At 18.5% G+C, this 16,862-nt stretch overlaps 2 protein-coding genes across 2 annotated transcripts, besides 21 other annotated features; both read right to left on the bottom strand. All coding sequences in view use genetic code 6, as the record gives it.

Moving 5' to 3' along the window:
- Positions 1 to 713: 713 nt before the first annotated feature.
- Positions 714 to 787: a microsatellite.
- Positions 721 to 788: a microsatellite.
- Positions 726 to 792: a microsatellite.
- Positions 749 to 792: a microsatellite.
- A 1,446-nt stretch (positions 793 to 2,238) lies between these two features.
- Positions 2,239 to 2,349: a microsatellite.
- Positions 2,271 to 2,355: a microsatellite.
- Positions 2,340 to 2,398: a microsatellite.
- Positions 2,347 to 2,402: a microsatellite.
- Positions 2,403 to 3,108: 706 nt separating this feature from the next.
- IMG5_201020 (sodium hydrogen exchanger family protein, putative) lies at positions 3,109 to 6,228 on the bottom strand (the record flags this gene model as incomplete). The annotated part of the gene is made up of 2 exons (XM_004023996.1): positions 3,109 to 5,949; positions 5,994 to 6,228. 2 exons carry the CDS (start codon positions 6,226 to 6,228, stop codon positions 3,182 to 3,184), a joined length of 3,003 nt encoding a protein of 1,000 aa, XP_004024045.1. The 3' UTR covers positions 3,109 to 3,181.
- Positions 6,229 to 6,249: 21 nt separating this feature from the next.
- Positions 6,250 to 6,338: a microsatellite.
- Positions 6,296 to 6,338: a microsatellite.
- Positions 6,339 to 6,683: 345 nt separating this feature from the next.
- Positions 6,684 to 6,735: a microsatellite.
- Positions 6,736 to 7,325: 590 nt separating this feature from the next.
- Positions 7,326 to 7,362: a microsatellite.
- Positions 7,363 to 7,618: 256 nt separating this feature from the next.
- IMG5_201010 (hypothetical protein) lies at positions 7,619 to 10,862 on the bottom strand (the record flags this gene model as incomplete). The annotated part of the gene is made up of 4 exons (XM_004023995.1): positions 7,619 to 10,453; positions 10,497 to 10,608; positions 10,651 to 10,753; positions 10,808 to 10,862. 4 exons carry the CDS (start codon positions 10,860 to 10,862, stop codon positions 7,619 to 7,621), a joined length of 3,105 nt encoding a protein of 1,034 aa, XP_004024044.1.
- Positions 10,863 to 11,085: 223 nt separating this feature from the next.
- Positions 11,086 to 11,151: a microsatellite.
- Positions 11,090 to 11,168: a microsatellite.
- Positions 11,098 to 11,168: a microsatellite.
- Positions 11,106 to 11,168: a microsatellite.
- Positions 11,108 to 11,168: a microsatellite.
- Positions 11,169 to 11,175: 7 nt separating this feature from the next.
- Positions 11,176 to 11,211: a microsatellite.
- A 211-nt stretch (positions 11,212 to 11,422) lies between these two features.
- Positions 11,423 to 11,459: a microsatellite.
- Positions 11,439 to 11,485: a microsatellite.
- Positions 11,486 to 13,391: 1,906 nt separating this feature from the next.
- Positions 13,392 to 13,420: a microsatellite.
- Between the last annotated feature and the right edge of the window lie 3,442 nt (positions 13,421 to 16,862).

Raw genomic sequence — 16,862 nt, 5'->3', positions numbered from 1 at the left:
GGTAGTGTATATTTATCAAAGTTAAAAAATTACTTAATATAAATGTATATATATATATATATATTTTTAAATAAATTAGACATATTGATACAAACTTTATTCTTGCAATAAAACAGATAAGCAAAAAAACCATAATATAAAATGGTATTTAACAATAAATATTTTAAGAAATAAAAATATAAACATATTTAAACCATCCAAATGTTTTGAAAATGTATGGATTTTTAGAAGACTAGTAAAACATATACCTTTTATTAGAATTATCAGAATAAGGAAACATTCAAAAAGAAATAAAAAAAGAAAAATAGATTTGTGAAGATAAAGCCGTTTTTTATACAAGATAGATTTGTGAAGGTTTATAATATTTACATTCTTTAGGAATTATTCACAGAGATTTAAAACCTGAGAATATTCTTAACTGTTTTGGTGTATTAAAAATAAGCGATTTTGGATGGTCAGTTTGTACAAAGGAAAAAAGAAAAACTTTTTGTGGTACTTTAGATTATGTTTCACCTGAAATTTTTTAAGGATAAAATTATGATTTTAAAGTCGATATGTGGAGCATTGGAGTCTTAACTTATGAATTATTAACCGGTTTCTATTATATATTTTTTTTTATTTTTTTAATTTAATTATATATATAGGATAATTACCTTTTGATATATTAAATCCAATATCAACAAATTAAGATATTTTTGATGTATTCAATTTTATAATTTCTTTAATTATTTTATTTATAATATTTATTTTATTTTAATTATTTTAATTTTTTAATTTATTTTAATTTATTTTTATTGAGGTAAAATTCTAATATCCGGATTTTATTAGTTAAGATGCTAAGCAATTTATAAATTAATTGTTAATAATAGATCCAAATAAAAGAATTAATGTAGAAGAAGCGCTTTAAAACTAATGGATTCAATAAAATTCTAACAAATTAATTAATTGGAATTAAAATATAAGTTAAAAAATATATTAATTGATATAATGAATATAAAAAATAAATTTTTATTTTTTATAATAATATTGTTTTTCAAAATTAAAAAAAATATATATTTTTTAATTATATTTATAAACATAAATAATTCAATTAAATAAACATTTTTAAATTACAAAAATAAATATAAAAAAGCATTATTTTAATTATTTCCTAAAAAAAAATATATTTATTTATTTAATTTCAGTCAAAAAAAAAAAACAATATATATATTATAAAATTATTTTTTAATAATAATATACATTTTAATTTTTACTTTTTTCGATATAATAAAGAATATAAATAAACAATATTATTTTGCATATTCTTAATATGAGCTATATTTATAGTTAACTTTTTTAATAAATTAATATTATAAACTCTATAATTTACAGAAAAGCTAGACCTTAATTTAGCCAAAAATCATTAACCTTTTGAAAGATAAGAATATTAAAATGAAAAATAGAAGAAATATTATATTTCTGTTCTATATTTTTATTATTAATTATTGTAGCAATATTATAATTTGGTTTAACTTTTTTAGTATGTAAATTAAATATATTAAAATTAAATACTTAAATATATATAATCTCACAAAATTTATATGGAAGCGAATATTATATAAAATTTTTATAAATCACATTTAGAGATTGATTATAATATATACAATGAATTTTACTAAATTAAAAGAAAGAAATAATAAATTGAAACATTTATTGCTAAATGTGCTTAATATATATTAAAAAAAAACATATAAATATCAAACAAAAAATAAAAATTATTGTGTCTTAAAAAAAATATTAAAAGAGAATATAAAATTAAAAAAAATAAAATAATTTCATCTAATATCAATAAGAAAAAAATCACATATAAAAAATAGATTATTTAAAATAATATTCTTTTAAAATATTTAACCTTTAATTAAAAGATTAAATTAAACTTGTAAAAATATATGAAATAAAAAAAAATTAAATTAAAAAGTTTATAAATTTAAGTTATTTTGTATATTGATTTAATATATAAGTTTGATATTTTAAAAATAAATCTAATTATTAGTATTATAAAAAAATTATAAAAAAAGAATTATAAGTGTTATATAATTAAAATATATATATATATATATAAAAAGTAGATGTAAAGATTAAAATATTAAATAAAATAAATAAATTCGATAAATAATAAAATATCTTATATATTTAAAAAAGTATATAAAAAATTAATATTTATATATCACAAAAGAAAAAAATAAAAAATGTAAATTAAAATATATAATATAAGGATATAAAATAAAAATTATATATATATGAAAATATATATATAGATATATATAAATAAATAATATATATGTAATATATATTTATAAATATATATATTTATATTTATTTTTTAATTTATATTTATATTTTATTTTTATTTAAATTTTTATATAATCTAATTTTATTTAGATTTTTATAATAATTATATAATTAAAAATTTTTATTTGTATAAAAATATATTATTTTTATTTTAATTAATTTGATATTTATATAATTTAATTAAATTTTTTTTTTTTTTGTTATGAAATATAATTTAACATAATATTTTTTTAATTTTGTTTATTTGTATAATTTATATATCATTAAAAATATTTTATATCAAGAAAAAATATATTAACTTAAACTCCATAAAAAATTATTATATATTTAAATTCAAAACTAATATATAATTTTTTTTTTTTTTATTATTTTGATTAAGAATTTACCTCAAAAAAAAATTCTAACATAAACTTGTTTAATTTCTGATAAATTTTAAAAAATATTAATAAATGACCTTAATATTTAGAGACCTTAATCAATAAAGACTAAATATATATATTAAAATAACTATTTTTTTTTAATTCTAATTTTTATTTAGATTTTTTCATTAATATTATATTTAAAGTTTAATCATTTAAAAACCTTTAGAAATAAAAATATTTATATATATAATTATAAATTTTATAATGAAAAAAGTTTATTAAAATAAAATTTTATACAATAAAAAAATTTAATTATAAATTTTTATGATTAAAAAAAAATTCTTATATTTATTTTCATAATTTTTGTGATAAAAAAAAAATTATAAAGATAATAATTAATATTAATAAAAGTTTTATAAATATTAGCAAATGGATAAAATAAAATAAAAAATATAAAATTCAAATAAATATATAAAAAACAAGAAAAATCAATGCATTTATTACATTTCAATTACATTAGATTTTTGTTTTTCTTGATTTTCAGCTTAATACTTAAGATATCCTTTTTCTTCAGCAGTAGAGTCCATAACAGTAACTTTATGTCTTATATCTCCCATAAACTTAATAACGTATACATCTTCTAAAGCCAAATGGTTATTACTAGAAGGATAAATATAGGAAAATTATTTAAATACATTCCCATTCGAAGAATCTTTTATTTAACCTGCAATAAGATAAGCACCATGTTCGAAAGTTATATTTTGAGTTTATACAAGTGAGAAGAACTCTGCATGTTCGCAATAATCATTAAGATTATTTTCATTAAGAACTTTTAAAGGACCAGCGTTTTCAGGATTAATTCTAACGAAATAAATCATACTTTTCATATACATTTTTTACTCAAATACTCTATTTTGCTTCATGATTTATTTAATAATCGAGAAAGGAATACAGTTAGTTTTCACTGAAGTTACTGCTACAGCTGTAGAAGAGGATACTTCATCAGTTTCAGAAACACAGTTTGCAAACGAAAGAAATCCACCTATACCCAATGTAATAGAAAATAAATCTGTTATTTTATCGTCTACTGTTCCTTATGTTATTACATAAATATTTCTGAAAGGTTATCCTTTTGTATATATTTCTTCGTTTGTTTCGAATGTACGTACTTTTTAATTCTATTATAATAACTTTAGTTAATCGTCTGTTAAAGAACTAAATATTGGAAATTGCAATAATATTGATTAAAATGTAGGAAGTACCCAATCAAATTACATATTTTCTAAATTTACGGCTTTAGAATCAATTCTTTTACGGAATTATACATAATCGGTATCATCTATATAACCTTTAGTCTTATAGTTACGGAGGAAATGTTTTTAAGCCTCTATTAAACCGTTTGCAGCTCTCTTTGTATGAATTGACTTTATGATTTGAGGGAAATTGTCAGAAAGTTCAGCTATATAATGTTCGGCGAGTTTAACACTGTTTTATAGTTCTTCCCCTACTTCTTCTATGTAACTTTTAGATAAAGGTAAATAATTTTGTATTTCTTCAATTTCATGAGCGCAAATTATAAAGCAAGAAACAACTTCATATACAAATGAAAGATGATGAGTAATATATGTTTTAGCCATAGAACCTTAAAAATTGTTTTTAATTTAAAAAAAATATTTAAATATACCTATAATAATCCAATTATTAATAGTAAACATTAATTATAAATAAGATAAATTAGTAAAGTTAATAAAAATTAAATCCCATAATTTTAAAGGATTTTATGTATCATCTAAAGCTATATTTATTACTTCGTCAAGAAGTTTAACTGAATTAGCTGAGAGTTAACCAGATTCATAGTTTTCCCAAAAGAGGCCTTTCATAGATCTCAATAACCTAAATCTGATTTCATTTAGTAATTCCTTTTTATTAATTGCGGCATAAGTAGATTTTCTCTAACTAATATTAACTCCTTCTTGGGATCTATACATTTCAGTTTTCAATTCGTCTAATCCACTTATTTTTTCGACTTTATTCCAGTCTGCGAGTTATAAAAATTAATCACTTTTTAATTTCTTTAGCTTATCATTACAGACATTAATCATATTTCTCATTGAATTTTAAACCAAACGTTTTTTCACATCAGTTACCTCTATAATCCTTAAATAATTAACTAAAGCACCACAAGTAGTTCCGTTTACTAAAAGAGTCAAAGTCGCTGCTCCTGCCATATAAAAAACTGTTAATTATTTCAAACGAATACTTTCTATTTCTTAGTCAACTAATACCATTAGAGATAGTGTTAATCCTAAAGCACCTCTTAGCCCACCCCAGACAATTACGTAAATTTCGGATCGAGTTATTGGATAACCGGATTTTCTTAATAATGGCATTAAAATTATTATCATTAACCATCTTACTATTATCATAAAAATCCAAAAAATAAACATCTTGAACCAATCGGACATTACAATTGTTGATTGTCCTACAATTTCGACTCCAATTAGTACTCCAGTTAATAAAAATATTAAAGTCTCGCAGCCATATTGAGCGAACGACCAAACTGTGTGAACTGCATGTTCACTTTCTGGATATATTTTCGTTTTTCCATTTGCGCTCATGAAAAGACCTAAAACAACAATAGAGAGTATTCCTGAAACAGCCAAAAAGGAGAATTCTGCAAGATAAAAGCATATATAGCATACAATAAAAGTTACAGTAGATGTCAATACGTCATCCCTTATAATTCTACGAATCCAATAAGACCCCAATATTCCCATAAAAATTCCCAATAAAGGACCTCCTAATGAGGTTCTGCAAAATCCTAAAAAAATATCTACTGGTGAACTACTTTTTCCTTTTTCTAAATTTATAAATAATTAATAAAATACCATTGCGGTTCCGTCATTTAGTAAACTTTCTCCTTCAATTAAGGTATTGAGTTATACAGAAGCTCCTAATTCTTTTAATAAAGCAACTACGGCTACTGGATCTGTTGCACATAATATTGATCCCATAGTTAAGGCTCCATACCAGGATATATCATCATACGAAAGAAATACTTTTAAGCATACAGCTAAAAATATTGAACCTATAAATACTCCAGGTGCGGCCAAGAGTATAATGTTAATTAAAGCGCGTTTGAATACATACCAGTCACAATTAAATCCACTTTCAAATATTAGAACGGGAATAAATATAAATAGAATCATATGAGGATTTATACCACTCCAAATCTTTATTGAATCTCCAATAAAACCTTGTTTTGTTTGTTCGTTTATATATATATATATATAGAATTACCTAAATCGTCACGATAAATTGCAAAAATTATTCCTAAAATTATTAACATTGGAGTATAAGGTATCTTTGTAACTTAGTTTACTTAACGAAGAATTCCTCCGAAAAATAAACCGAAAAATATAAAGAAAACTATTAAAGGTTCCTAATGTTACCATTCTTAATCTGCTGAATGATGAAAATTATGAAGATTAGGAGCAACATGTGAATCTTAAACTGACTCAATTTAGTTTGTCATATTTTTCAATTTATTTATTGATTTTTTTATATTTTATTTGTTGTTTTTAAATAATTCTTTATATTAATTTTTTTTTTTTTATTTTTATTTATATTTTTTTGTTTTTTTTTCTTACAAAGATTTAATTATTTTTTTATTTATTTGTTGTATTAATTAAGTATTTATTTATAAATATTAATTCGAAATATATTTTATTTGAAAATACATTATTTAAATAATTTACAGTAAACAATAAAAATAATATATTTTCTATATTTAATTATAATAAAATGAATTAATATTAATGTTTTAATGTAAAATATATTTTATTTTATGAAAAAAAAAATAATAATTTTTTCTATACTGATTTTATCATAGTTTAATAGTTCAATTTTAATTGTTTTTAAGTTTATATTGATAATTTTATCTAATTCTATTAAAAAATAATTAAATATTCAATAAATATTTATAAATTATTTTTTTCTGCTAATATTATATTTTTATTTTGTTATTATTATATTATTTTTCATTATTTATAACATTTTTAAAATTATAATCTTTTTTATAATTTGGATTTAAAATTTATATTTTTATGTTATTAGTATTAAAAAAAAAACCAAAAAAAAAAAATGCTGAAAAGATAAAGAAAATCAAAAATAGAAGAAGAAGTAATAATAATATAATTAATTATTATAAATATTAAATAGGAAAACATATATACATCAGAAAAAGACGAAAGCGGATTTTAAAGTAATAATAATGATGAAGATTATATTTGTGATATTAATAACATTAAAGAATTTTAATATTTAAAAAAAAACTCAATTATGGATTCTTAAAAAATATAAAGCAAACGCCAAAATATTAAAAAATTGCCAATAAAAAAGTAAGAGTAAGAATAGGAAACAAATTAAAATAGCAATAATAATTAATCACAAAAACTAAAGAAAAAAAAAGCTCTTTATAAAATGAAAATTCATAAATTTTAGTTTAATAATATTTACCTATTTTATTTAACAATTTAAAAGATCAAAAAGAAAATAAAATTACATATTCTAGTTTAAGAAAAGTAGTAAATAATTTAAAATTAACTAATATATCAGATGAATAAATTATTGTAAAAAAAAAACTTTATATAAAATAAAAATTTATATATCTAATAAAATAAATAAGTAAATGATAAATATATTAAATTAAGAGTTATATAAAGATGATATAGATTAAGCAAAGCTATAATAAGAATTAAATTAAGACTAACTTTTAGAAATAATTAAAGAAAGCTAATATAAATTTTGAATTTCAAAAAAAAAAAAAAACTAAATAATATTTTTTTTTTTTTAATAAATATTATTTAAGAAAAACTAAAAATATAATAAAAGATTTTTTATTTTTTTTTAAATAAAATAAAAATTCATTCATTTTCTTATTCCTATTCTTCTTACATGTTTTCAGGGAAAGGAACATTTTCTTAAGCATCATTATTATCTTCGTTTATATCTTAAGGAGCATCTTAAATTACTTATTATTATTCTTTTACAGGTTCAATAAATTTGAAAGGAATTCTTTCAGGTTCTTTTTCTGTTTCTTCTTCAACATTTTCATATCTGAACTGAACAAAAATATTACATTTATTATAATCTTAATCTTTTTAATTTAATGGATTATTTTCATCATTAATAACGTTCAAAAATTCAGTTAATTTATTAAATCCATTTATATAGGGTTCTTCTTATTCTAATAAAGAAACATGCTTTTTGATTGTTTTTTTTATTTTATTAAACCATTAAGGTACTGTTTTCGGAATACCATCACTTTTAGTCCATTAATAATCATAAATATTGAATTTTTTAACGTTATTTTCTCCATCATCTTCCTATTTTTATTCTATTTCTTCCCCATCATCTTTCTTTTCGTCGTCTTTTTGGTTTTTTTATTCTTTTTCAGGCACTTAGAGTTCCCATTCTTAATCTTAGATCTACCAATGTACTTATTTATCGGTCAAAACACAAAGCATTCGAATCGCTCCTAATTCTTTTTCGACTAAAAAAATCTCATCGCTTGCTCTTGGGTACATAAGTTCATTTTATGACCTTTCCAAAGGAGTATCTCCTGAAGGATATCCATAAATAAGAATTTAAGGAGGAGATTTTTAGAGTTTTTTAAGATAATTTTAAACGACTTCAATTATCAGTTTTGGGGTATAATTGGAAGGAAATTCTGGATTTAAAGAAGTATTTCTCATTTAGTATTCTTAGTGGGTTCTTTCGTGTATTTTAGTGTCTATTTTTAAGTTATAGTGTATTTTTTAAAGATCTATAATGTCAATAAATGCTATTTTTTTACTAAAACAGAAATTTAAGAGCATGGTTTTTAAAAATAGAGATTTTTCATTAAATGATGGGTGTATATAATTATTTACTAGGATTAATTTTTTGGAAAAGAAACTATTTTTTTTTATTTCTTTTTGGGTTTCGGTTATTGTTTTTCCCTTTAAAATTATCAGCTCCATTCCGAATTTTTATTGGGAAATTTAAAGAATCATATTTTCGTATTGAGACCAATTATTAAGTATTTCATCTATTTTTGCAATGTCTTCTTCCTGAAGTTCTGCTATTTCGTTTTTAACTTTATATTTTTAGGTAAATGCTTCTTTCTCAGTTTAGAAAAAGACTAAAAAAGTAGGAGGCAAACCCATTTTATTCAAAAAAGCTTAGAAGTTTGCAAAAGAATATTATTAATGCCATCCGTCAAATAAAAAACGCCCATTATCTTTTTCTTTTTGCATTTTTTCGTAGAAGTATTTTTCTAATTATACATAGGATATTTCTTCTAAAGGCCCTTCTTCGCCTCCTAGCTTTACTTTTAACATTTCAATAGTTTGCTCCCAATCAATAAGTTAGTAATTATATTAATTTGCTATATATTTGCTTATTGTTGTCTTTCCGCAGCCTTGAGGGCCTAAGACAAATCCATAAAATGGTCTTGTATTTATATAAAAATCTAAAATTTCAAGTTTTGGCTCGATAATTTCGATGTATTTTCCTTTAGAATAAAAATCTAAAAGAGGATTTATTTTTTTAAAATAAACTTAGTTATCATTATTATTATTTTAATCTCCTTATGTGAAATTAACATAAAAATCAAAAGAAAAGTTAAATTCTTTTTGTAAATTTTCAACATTTTTTTCTTTTAAATTACTTATTATAAATTTTCTTTATTGGGTAGGGTTCATAAATAAAATTTTCTGTATCATTTCTGATTATTATCTCCATGGAATTTCCTATCCAGTCTATTCGAAGGCTTTCATTTTATTTCCTAAAACAGTCCCTCTTGAAATTTCGAGTGATATTTATTTATCTACATCAATATTTATAAAATATCTTTCTTTTTACAATAATTATATGTATTTTTCTTATAAGCCAATATCATTTGCATTAGAATAAAGTACTAAAGGCTTAATTTAAAGTAGAATTGATTTTTATAAATCAGAAACAGAAACAAAGTTATTAATTTAAAAAAAGAAGTCTTGCTTTTGTATTAAAGATAAGATAGAACTTTTATTTTAAATATATTTTTCATAATCAGCTATTTTTTCAAGTCTTTCTTTTTCCTTTTTTGAAAACTAAACTATTCTCTAATTTACAAAATATTTTTGAAAATCAAAATGAAAAACCTTCCATGGTTTACAAAAATGCAACAAAAATATTTCCACATTTTCTTTTTCTTCAAAAAAATCGTCAATTATAAAATTCTTTTATGGCGCATTTTCTAAATAATTCATTAATTTATTGACTAATTCGTTATCACTTTTGAAATTTCCATGTTGCTTTTTAAAACTACTCATATTTATATACATATATTTAGTTTTATCGCTTAAACTTCGACTTATTTCACTTTTACCTATACAAGGAGGACCGTACATGAATATTATATTTGGTTTTATCATCTCTTCTATTTTTTTGAATACTTCATCTATTTCTTTACTTCCATCTATTGTACATACCTTCCCTAAATTCTCATAAAAATCTAACACTGGTTATGTAATTCCATGAAAAGTATTTATTTGGTTCATTATTGCTAACTCATTATCATCTGCAAGGCTGCTTGCTTATCCTCTAGATAAAAGACGTTCTTTAAGAATTTCATCAGATACTTATAAATTTAATATAAATTCAATTTCTTTAAATTTTCGCTCATATATTAAAGCTTAGTTTATTCCTTGAGGAAATCCATCAATTAAATATTTCTATTTTTAAATGTAATATTTTTTTATTATTATTTTATTTTACCAATGACTTTTTGGATTTTATCTGCATTAATATTAAATTTACTACTAAATCATCGAGAACTTAACCTCCTTTAGCTGCTGATTCTTTAAATCTTAATCCTTCTGGAGTTTCTCTATTTATTTATTTTTTAATTTTTTGTTGTTTTTTTTAATACTTTTTGATTTCATCACGGACTAAATCATCTATAGATATGTGATAAAAGTGATAATCGCGAACAAGTCTTTCACATTATGTCTTTTTTCCGCTACCAGGACCACCTTTTAATTAATTAGACTTGCTTATATATTTTTTTTTAATATTTATTTTTTTACCACAAACAAACACTATTTATGGATTTTGATCAGATAAACTATAGCTATTTTGCATTTTTATTTAATAGTATAATATATTAATTAAATTTATTTGTTTTTTATTTATAATTAAGTAAATAATAATAATATTTTAATTTTTTTTACAATACAATAAATAAAAATTTAATTTAAAAAATATTTAGTATATATATATATTATAAACTATAATATTTTAATATTAAAAATAAATAACTGTTTTATATAAAATTATTTCTAATATTTTTATTTATTAAAATAGGTATTTTATATATTATTAGTATTATATATTATTATATTTGTTTTTAATATTTTATATTATGTTATTTATAAATTATTCATATTAAATAGAGTATTTTATTAATATATTTATTTTATATAAAATATTTGTTATAAATTATATTTTTTAGAAAGAAAATTATAATTTTTAATATATTTTATTTAATATAAACGCATTATAATATGAAAATAATATAAAGTATAGGATTCATATAAATATATAAAATAAAAGATTTTTATAAAATAAACATAAAAAAAATATATAAATTTACCAATTAAATAATTTAATTTATATTTTTTAACTAATTTTAATACAATTACTAATAAAATAAAAATTTATAATAACATAAAAAATTTAATATAAAAAAATAAAAGAATTTAATAAAGTATTAAACTTTATAATAAAACAAAAATATACAAGTATAAGATTTATAAATAAAAATATTATTTTAGTATTTTGTAAAATTTAAAATAATAAAATATATTTATTTTTTTAAAAAATAAAAAAATTCAAATATCATATTAAATATTATCTTCAATACTTTCATTATAAAATTAATTAGCTTAAGCATCATTTATCATTTAATCTTTCTATGTACTATAATATATTTGATTATAATTTTAACTTGATCTCCAAGGTTTCAATAATTATTAAGAATTAACTTTTTAGAAAAGAAGCCTTAAAATTTTGTCCTTTTCTTCTTAATTTAACTTCAAAATATTAAATTTTTATTTTGATGTAATTTCATCCTATAATTAAAGTGAAAATAAAATAAATTATGATTTTTTTTACTTTTAAAGACTATTATCTGCTTAAATAATTACTTTAAAATAAATTGTTAACTACTTAATTTTTGTTTTCAATTTTACTTTATTAAGTTTAAAAATTAATTCTTTAAAAATAGTCTTCTTTTACTTAATCAACTGCCTCTAAAAAAAACTATTCAATATCAGTTCTTTAATCTAATATCATTTAGCAAATTCCTTTTATATTTTTTATTTCTTATGTTTTTTTCCTTTAACTTTCTGTTAAACCTTTAATTTAATTTTTTAAATAAAAAAAATTTAATTATTCTTTTATATTAAATACAATTCAAATCATATTCCATTTTCGATGAAGAACTTTAATAATTTTTTTATATTTATTAAATTTAAGTAACTTATTTTTATTTTTCCTTAAAAAAAAAAAAAAAAATCTTATACGATTTTTTTTTTAAGTTTATACTTTTTCTAAAAAATCTTATAAATATTAAATTTTTTCTTTTAGCTTTTTAACTTTTATAGCTTATTTATGATTAACACTTTAATATTCGAATATACCTTCTTAATTTAATTACAAACTTTTTTTATATTGAATGTTTTATGTAATAATTTAATCTTTTTCGATATCTAATTCTTTTAATTCATTAATATGTAATTATAAATCTTAATTTAATTTTAAGTTTTCTTTTGCAGTTTATTCTGCATCTCTTATTTCTATTATTTTTTTATTTTAATTTTTTAAAACTATTTATTATATAAAAATATAACTTTTGTTTGCTTATTCTAAAGCGTCTCTTTTGATTTTTTGAATTGCCTCTTTTTAATCTTCATCTATTTTTCGTTTTTATTTAATAAAATTATTTTCATATTTTTGCAATTCATTTTAATGTTATTTTTTTGCATCTACTTAATTTTATTCTAAAATTCTTATTTATTCTAAATATTCAATTTCTCTTTGCTATTTTTTTATTATAATTATAAATTATTTTTTTATAATTTTATTTTACTGGATATCCATATAAATGATGTCTTTCACAAGTTAAGTTTTCAATGTTTTTTTACAATTCACTTATATGTTTTACTTTTTCAATCATAAATTCTATTTTATTTATAAAATTTAACTATATTATTTATTAATTTTCTTTTTTTTTTTTACATTTTTTTTCTAATTCTGTATTATGTTCAAATTCTCTAATTTAACTTTAATAATAATTAGTCTGCTCTTAAATCATTTTATAAATAACAACGATTTCATCGTCCTGTATATCTGTGTCATCTTCCATTTTTTTCGTTCCCAAAAGCTTTTTTTTAAAAATAAAATAAGCATAAAGCAAAAATTAAATGCTAGTAATATATAAAAAAATATTAACATTTTAATTATCATTTTAATATAATTATTGCTGCAATTAACTTATTTATGTATCTCTTTTTATTATAAAAATATTTATTTTCTAAATTTATTTAGTTTACAAAAATAAAGAACGTTAATTGTATACACCTAATATCGATTATATTTCTTCTTTATTTCTTTTAAAAAAAATAGTTTTAAAAAAAATAATTATTATTTTTTTATTACAATGTATCAAGAGCTTTTTTTTCTTTTTCAGTTAGAGCATAAGGATTATTTGATCCTTTTTTCTTTTTTGACATTTTAATTTATAAAAAATATATTTTAGTTTAAATGAAAAAAAATATAAAATAAATAAAACAATTATTAAAAATAAACATATTTAATTTAAACAAAAAAAAGCTGAATCTTTTTATTAAAAAAGCACTATAAATAAAGAATTTTATAAAAAATCATCTAAAACACTTATATAAAAATAATAAAATGAAATTTAATCAATAAATTTTAATAACATTATTTTGTTATTTAAATGTATTATTAACTTCATTTTAATTAATTTATTAATAATTTAAATTAAAAGTCCTTTTTGTTTCTTTATTTCCACTTTTCATACTTTATGATAAATTTTAAAGTTATTAAAGTTTATAGTTATAATAAAATTTAGCCCAAAAAGCGAAGGCTGCAACACTAAAGAAAATAATAAAAATTCCAACTTAGAATTCTTTTTCTTCCTATTGAGTAAAATCTACATAAAATTACATTGTTTCGTAAATTTTACAAAAGCTCATTTTTTGTTCAATTTATTCATCTTTTTTATTCTAAAAGTATTCTCTTTTTTCCAAGCAATCAGTTGAATTTAGCAAAATCAAATACTCATAATGACTATTTAAATTTGATATTAAATTATGAGATTTTGCAGAACATAATATGCTTTCAGCTTAATATTTATAAGGTACAATTTCTATTTATTAGTTATTTATTAAAGTAACATAGTATTTTATTTAATTTTAATTTAAATTAAAGCTCATATATTTCAATTAAATTTTTACTTTATTATTATAAATGCTTGTTTTATGACTTTCTATTTCAGATAAGGCTTATGCAGGTAAATTTAAAGGAATAAATTAATTCAAATAGAATTATGAACTGACAAAAAAATATTTACCTTCTAATGAAATATGCTAAATATTTACATTTAAATTAAAAACATTAGCTTCAATATATTTTTTTTAATTTAAATCTATAAAATATTCTATAATTGAGTTTTCTGAGGATACAAATACTAAAATAGTATTTAATTAATATTATTTTATTTGAGTTCCTGTCTTTATTGGAATTGTAAAGTTCTATATTTTTTCATATTTTTGAGTTTTATTTTCCATTTTATAAAAGCTTATTCCTTCTTCTATGTTTAGTGTTATTAATACATCATTAAAATATGAAAAATCTTAAATTTTATGAGTAAAAATATTAGATTCTTTTTATAAATAGGCTTTTAGATTATATCCAGTTTCTTTTATTTTATATATTCTGAACTTATTTTCTTCGCTGATAAAATGTAATAAATTATTAAAAAAAAGCATCTTTATGGCATTTTACTCTATTAGATTTTACACTTTGTTTAATTTAGGTTTAGTATAATAATAAGGAGTTTAAATGTATTATAAAATTCCATCATTTTATGTATATATAAGAATATATTTATCTTTTTTTATATAAGAAAGCTTAATTTATTAATCTTAGCTTTTGTTTAATTTTTAAGTGTGAAATTCTTAAATAACTAATTCGTTATTATTTTATATTTTTGTTTTTTTGAAAATAATTTAACCATTTTATTATGCTATTACAATCATATTTTCTTCATATATTTAAAAATCTGTTATCTAAATATTCTTAGGGGATGTATGAATATGTTTTTTTTATTCATTCATTGAAGTAAGCTAAGAATGTTAAACTTAACAAAGTTATTTATATTTCTTTTGTTCGTTTTACTTATGATTTAAATCTGTTATTTTACAATCTATTATATGTTCGCTATTTAAGAAATCTATCTATTTTTTCTAACCACTTATTAGTTTTATTTTATCTTATTTTATCCAGTCACCTTTAAATATAGTTTGTTCACTTAATATATATTATATAAAAGTATTAAGTATAAATATTATTTTTATCATATTTTTATTTTATGTTGTAAAAATTAAATTTTTGTATTATAATTTTATAAAAGTATTTTTATTAATGTTTTGCCTTCGTTATTTTGTTGGTATTGAACTAATAAATAGATTTTTATATTAATATTATTATTTTAAATTTGAGATTTTTTTATATTTTTTGTTTATAAGATTTAATAATATTATTAAAAATGTTTTGTTTTAAAATATATTTTTTTTGATTTTTATAAATGATTTGTATTTAAAATACACTATTCTAATAAATATTAAGTAATATTAAATATAATTTTAAAATTATTATTATATTTTTAAATAATTGATATTATATTTATTTTTAGATAAGTTTTAAGCCTATTAAATGTTTAAGATTTCAATGTTTTTTTCATAATTAAATTATAAAGCTAATCCTTTATATTTTTAATTGCTAATTATTGAAATAATTATAAATAAAATTAAAAATAACTAAATATAATAATTACTATATTAAATTAATGTATACTAATAAATATATTAGATAATTTATAAATAAGCTTCAATATAAATTTAAAAGTGAACAAAAAATATAAAAAATAATTAAAATAGGTATTTTCTTGATAAATTAATTATTTATTTTTATTTGATATTATAATTTTTGAATAAATTACAATTAATAAAAAATTATTAAACAAATGTAATATCCATAAGTCAATCGATAATAATCTTCATAAAAGTTATTTGATTCCAATGGAGTTGATTAATCTTAAATATTAATTAATAGACCTTATTAATTAGAAAAGCCCACATAATTTACAAACAAAAATTTATTATTTCATTAAAATTCAATCTAATATTAAAATGAAATAAAAGAACAAAGAAAATAATAAATGAATTAAGCTAAGTATTTATTAGAAAAAATAGAGCAAAAAAACTAATAAGTATCGCTATTAAAAAATACTTAAATAGAAATTTTTATTTACTTAAGTTTAACATATAATTTCAAAACAATAGTAAATGATGATAAGACAGATAAAATTGTAAATATAACAAAAAAAAAAATTAAAAAAAAAAAAGATAGGTGATTAAGATAGTGAAATATTAGAAGCAGCATTAATATCTTTATAAAATAGAAGAAAGTTAAAAGATAAGACTTATATTATGCTTCAATCACAAATTTAATTCCAGAACCAATTTCAAAAAATAGTAAAATTATTCAAAAAATAAATTGTGCATTTACATTTCGAAAATAAATTAGCAAATTTAATAGTAGTAAGTTACTAAATGTAATATAATTAGGCCATTCTAAATGCAAGTCAAACAAGTAGTAAATTATAGTCTGCTGAAATAAAACCTAAAAATGCTTAATATTAAATGACAGCAAATAAATATATTCTTTCTTTTGATTTTGTAAATGATCCTTCACCTTATATGGCTACAGATTCAGTAACAGGAAGGCATTTTATATACGATAATAATGATTAAATTCTTGTTTTTAGTAATAACC

Source organism: Ichthyophthirius multifiliis (genome assembly GCF_000220395.1).
Source record: "Ichthyophthirius multifiliis unplaced genomic scaffold scaff_1120509251425, whole genome shotgun sequence".
Classification (NCBI taxonomy): domain Eukaryota; phylum Ciliophora; class Oligohymenophorea; order Hymenostomatida; genus Ichthyophthirius; species Ichthyophthirius multifiliis.
This window is presented reverse-complemented; position numbering and strand designations above follow the sequence as displayed.